This window comes from Dendrobium catenatum, unplaced genomic scaffold (genome assembly GCF_001605985.2).
Source record: "Dendrobium catenatum unplaced genomic scaffold, ASM160598v2 fragScaff_scaffold_1230, whole genome shotgun sequence".
Classification (NCBI taxonomy): Eukaryota; Viridiplantae; Streptophyta; class Magnoliopsida; order Asparagales; family Orchidaceae; genus Dendrobium; species Dendrobium catenatum.
Window position 1 is genome coordinate 2760 of NW_021319692.1, and position 5245 is coordinate 8004.

Here is a 5245-nt window from a genome sequence, read left to right on the forward strand (position 1 = left end):
GAAGACCCTTGGATCATTCATGCTCCCTCTATTATTTGGGGAACTTCATACCGAGGCAAAATTTGATGTGATTGATGCGGACACCTCATTTAAGGCGCTTCTGGGTCGCCCATGGTTGCACGATTATGGTATTGTCCCATCAGCACTGCATCAGTGTATGAAGTATATCAGAGAAGGAGAGGAGTTCAGAATCTCCGGTGACATTCAGCCCTTTGCTGTTCATGAGATGAAAATTTATGAAGATGCTAGATACTTCATCCCTAAAGAATTAAAGCCGTCAAGTTCTCTCGAAACTAAGGCAGCAAACCCAAAGGATGTAAGGCGGCCCAAACAAGAAGATGAGAAGAAGCAGGTGGGAAGAAAGAAGGCAACGCCGACTCTTCCCAAAGCAGCAATCACTCCTAAGTCAAGAAAAAATGTGCCTCATCTAGGGAGTGACACAGATGAAGATGATGCCATACCTGTTAAATCTCAGAAAATATGCCAATCAACTGTTAGGGGCAAAAAGAAGGCAAGATATTCAGATGATGACTATGATTACGAGTCTATCTACATGAATAATGTGCAACATGTACTTTCAAAGAGGATAGATAATCTCTCAATTTCAGATAATGAATGTGTAGTCACGCGCATCCCCTTACAGCATTTCAAAGAAATCATCCCTCGAGAGGTGCATAATGTCGAGGAACATGTAATATTTTATGTACCTCCTCGAAGAAATAAGGGTGGATTGGGAACCCTATTTTATAAATCTGGTGAGCGCGGAGATGAAGAGAATCGAGATTGGTTCTATAGGCCCACCGAACGTAGGGAGTTAGTGCCTACAAGAATGCCCATATTTATTACAAAAAATATATGAAGGATGTTGCAAAAACAAGTTGGAATTCGCCCCCCTATGCAACAACTTCATCTTTGCTTGAAACTCTGGTATCGAAGAAATCCCCATATGTTGCAAAGAAAAGATATTTTCGCTAGAAGAGGTCTCGGATTTGTTATGCAAAGACATTCCCAAGGGGAGACGTGTCGTGCCATTACAGGCAGGAAAATTGAATCTGATGATGATAATACTGAAGAGGTTTATGAAGCTGACGATTATGAGGATCAGCCCGTAGAGGCTGAGCCTGCACCTGAAGAACTTGAAGATGGTGGACAAGCGGCTACTATGGATTAATTAAGGGAGATAAATTTGGGGACTGAGGAGGATCCTCGCCCGACCTTCATTAGCTCCCTACTACCAGAAGATTAAGTAGAAGAAATGAAAAAACTGCTTTGTGAATTCAGGGATTGCTTTGCCTGGACATATGCTGAGATTCCAGGCTTATCCCTTGATGTGGCAGTTCACAGGTTGGCCATCAAGAATGAGGCAGTGCCTGTCAAACAAGCTCCAAGGAGAATGAGATTGGAGATAGAAGAACAGCTGATTGTCAAAACCAAGAAGCTCATAGAGGCAGGCTTCATCCGAGAAGAAAAATATGTTGACTGGATTGCCAATATTGTACCAGTAAAGAAGAAGAATGGTCAAATTCGTATCTGCATCGACTTCCGGGACCTTAATAAGGAGTGCCCAAAAGATGACTTTCCGCTTCTTGTGTCCTAACTCTTGGTGGATAGTACATCAAATTTTGATATGTTCTCATTTATGGATGGATCATCGGGCTACAACCAGATCAAGATGGCACCTGAAAATGAGAAGCATACAGTATTTAGAATGCCCATCGGTATATTCTGCTACACTGTCATGCCCTTTGGCCTGAAAAATGCTGGTGCCACCTACCAACGGGCGATGACTCACATATTTGATGATTTGATACATCAAATGGTCGAGTGCTATATAGATGACATTGTTATTAAAAGCCTTGGCCGAAAAGATCACTTAAAAGATCTCAGAATTGTATTTGAGAGAATCAAAAAGTTTGATTTAAAGATGAATCCTCTCAAATGTGCTTTTGGGGTCTCCTCCTGAAAATTTTTGGGGTACGTTGTTCGACATCGAGGCATCGAGGTCGACCCCAACAAAATTAAAGCAATCACGGAGATGCCACCCCCGAGGAACCTGCGACAACTCCGCTCCTTGCAAGGGCAAATGGCTTTTATTCGACGATTTATATCAAATCTTTCAGGTAGGTGCCAGCGATTTTCCAAGCTTATGAAAAAAGATGTTCGCTTCAGATGGGATGCTGAGTGTCAGGAAGTGTTTGACAGCATCAAAAGATACTTGTTGAATCCGCTCATTCTCGCAGCACCAATCTCGGGGAAGCCTCTTATACTGTATACAACAGCTTTAGAAGAATCCCTCGGAGTATTGCTGGCCCAGCATAACAAAGAAGGAAAACAAAATGCACTTTATTATATCAGTCGGAGGTTGATTGGAGCAGAGATCTGCTATTCTCCAATTGAGAAGCATTGCCTAGAGTTGATTTTTGCAGTTCAGAAACTTTGCCACTACATGCTGTCTCACAAAATCACACTGATATCAAAGATCGATCCGCTGAAGTTCTTGATGACAAGACCAGCGTTGATAGGTCGCCTGGCTAGATGGGCAGTATTATTATTGCAGTTTGATATCACGTACCTACCACAAAAGGCTGTGAAAGAATAAGTCTTAGCGGATTTTCTTGCCGCACATCCTATCCCGGCAGACTCTCCACTTAATGATGATCTGCAGATGAACAAATCATGCAAGTTGAGGAAAATGAAAAAGTACCATTTTGGGAGATGTACTTTGATGGGGCATCATCAATTAAAGCTGCCCGACCTCCAAATCTTGCTAGGGCACAAGCCGGTGTCGGCCTTGTTTTCATAGCCCCTGAAGGAGGTATAATGAGATTTTCATTTAGTCTAACTGAACCTCGAACCAACAATGAAGCTGAGTATGAAGCTTTAATAGTGAGACTGGAGATCGCAATTGATGTCAGAATTCAAAATCTTCGAATTTTTGGCGACTCTCAACTTGTAATAAATCAAGTCTTAGGGGTTTATAAGATTTGCAAGCTTGAGTTGGCTCATTACCACCGGCGAACCCTTGAGCTTTTGAAACAGTTTCCAAATGTTGAGATAGCTCGAGTTCCTAGAGGACAGAATGGGAAAGCAGATTGTTTGGCCAAATTGGCCAAGGAGATGGCAAATACCAATGAAGAGAAGCCTATATTCATCGGAGTTTATAATTGTCGAATCTTGGAGCCTACTCTATTACAATTCCCATTGGCAGAAGATATATCAAATCCAGTCAAGCAGAATATAATTCCAGTTGAGCCTCAACCCCTCCATTAAATTGTTATGGAAAATTATCCGGAAGAATATCATGTGGCCAAGAGACGTAAAGCTAGTCAAGCTTCAGAATCATGGTGGCATTGTTTAGATGTTGAAGTCGAAAATGATTGGAGGCAGCCATTCATTGACTACTTCAAAGAAAATAAACTCCCGACAGAAAAATCTATGGCCGCACAAATTCGGAAAAGGGCACTGCGATATGCATTTGTCAACGGCACGTTGTACCGACGGGCTTTTGACCAAATGTGGCTAAGGTGCCTAGGGGCCAAGGAAGCTGATAAAGTAGTGGTAGAAGTCCACGAAGGGCTTTGTGGTGCACATCAGTCAGGTCCTAAAATGGCCGTTAAAATCAAGAGGATGGGTTATTATTGACCAACAATGGTGACAAATTGTATTGACCACGCTAAGAGGTGTCATGAGTGTCAGATTCACGGTGATGTTATTCATCAGCCGCCAAATCCACTACACCCAACAGTAGCTTCGTGGCCATTCGAATGTTGGGGAACCGATATAATTGGACCGATAGATCCACCATCATCAGCTGGACATCGTTTCATACTGGCAGCAACGGACTATTTTTCTAAGTGGGAAGAAGTAACCCATTCAAAGAAGTCACGTCCGAGCATGTGATTAACTTCTTCACCCATAATATCGTCTACAGATTTGGTGTACCGCGCCGTGTGATCTCAGACAACGGCACAACATTCAAAAGCACTAAAATATACAAGTTCATTGAGCTTCACAAGATCGATTGGCGATACTCATCAATATACAATCCAAAGGCCAATGGCTTGGCAGAGGCTTTTAACAAGACGCTGGTAAAACTGTTAAAGAAGATCCTCACCAAAAATAAAAGAGAGTGGCACACTAAAATGGTGGAGGCACTCTGGGTGTATCGTACTACTTATAAGATGCCGACTAAAGCCACTCCCTACTCACTGGTGTTTGTGGTTGAAGCTGTATTGCCATTGGAAATTGAGCTACCATCACTTCGTGTAGCTATCCAGTATGATCTGACTCAGGAGCAAAATGCTCGATTAAGAACGGAGGAACTCGATGCACTCGATGAAGTCAGACTACAAGCTCAATAGAATTTGGATATTTATAGGGCGAGGATGACGAAATCATTTGATCGAATGGTACGCCATCGAGCATTTCAAGAAGGTGAATTGGTCTTGGTGCTGAGAAGGCCAATCATCCCACACTAAAAAATTGGTGGAAAATTTGTGTCCAATTGGGAAGGCCCATTCGTCATTGAGAATGTGTACCTAGGAGGAGCTTATCAATTGATTGACGTGGATGGTCAAAGGCCTATGCCCCCAATTAACGATCGATACTTGAAGAAGTATCATACATAGGAATCAACATGTATTTAAAATTTTGTTGTGTATCTGACAAATGCCCACTAGCATATGTAAAGCATATATATTTCAAGATTCTCTTGTGACACAAGAATGCATTTCAAAAAAAAAAACTGGGCGCATTTTAAATATTTATTCGGGTTGACATCGCGCTGCGTGCCGAGATCTCCGAATAAATATTTAAAACTCCAGAATATCAATTTTGCAAAAAAAAAATGGGGGCATTTTAAATATTTATTTGGTTCGACATCGCGCTGCGTGCCGAGATCTCCGAATAAATATTTAAAACTCCAGAATATCAATTTTGTAAAAAAAAAAAAAATTTGGGGGCATTTTAAATATTTATTCGGGTCGACATCGCGCTGCGTGCCGAGATCCCCGAATAAATATTTAAAACTCCAGAATATCAATTTTGCAAAAAAAAAAAAAACTGGGGGCATTTTAAATATTTATTCGGGTCGACATCGCGCTGCGTGCCGAGATCCCCGAATAAATATTTAAAACTCCAGAATATTAATTTTGCAAAAAAAAAAATAAATAAATAAATACTTTCATATATTTATTTGGGTCGACATCGCGCTGCGTGCCGAGATCCCCGAATAAATATTTAAAAC

General features: G+C 41.4%; 1 protein-coding gene across 1 annotated transcript; it reads left to right on the forward strand.

The window, feature by feature from the left end:
* Positions 1 to 3435: 3435 nt before the first annotated feature.
* LOC110100726 (uncharacterized protein K02A2.6-like) lies at positions 3436 to 4361 on the forward strand. Its single transcript, XM_020828366.1, has 2 exons — positions 3436 to 3524; positions 3932 to 4361. The coding sequence occupies exons 1-2, from the start codon at positions 3436 to 3438 to the stop codon at positions 4359 to 4361; spliced, it is 519 nt and encodes a 172-aa protein (XP_020684025.1).
* The last annotated feature ends 884 nt before the right edge of the window (positions 4362 to 5245 follow it).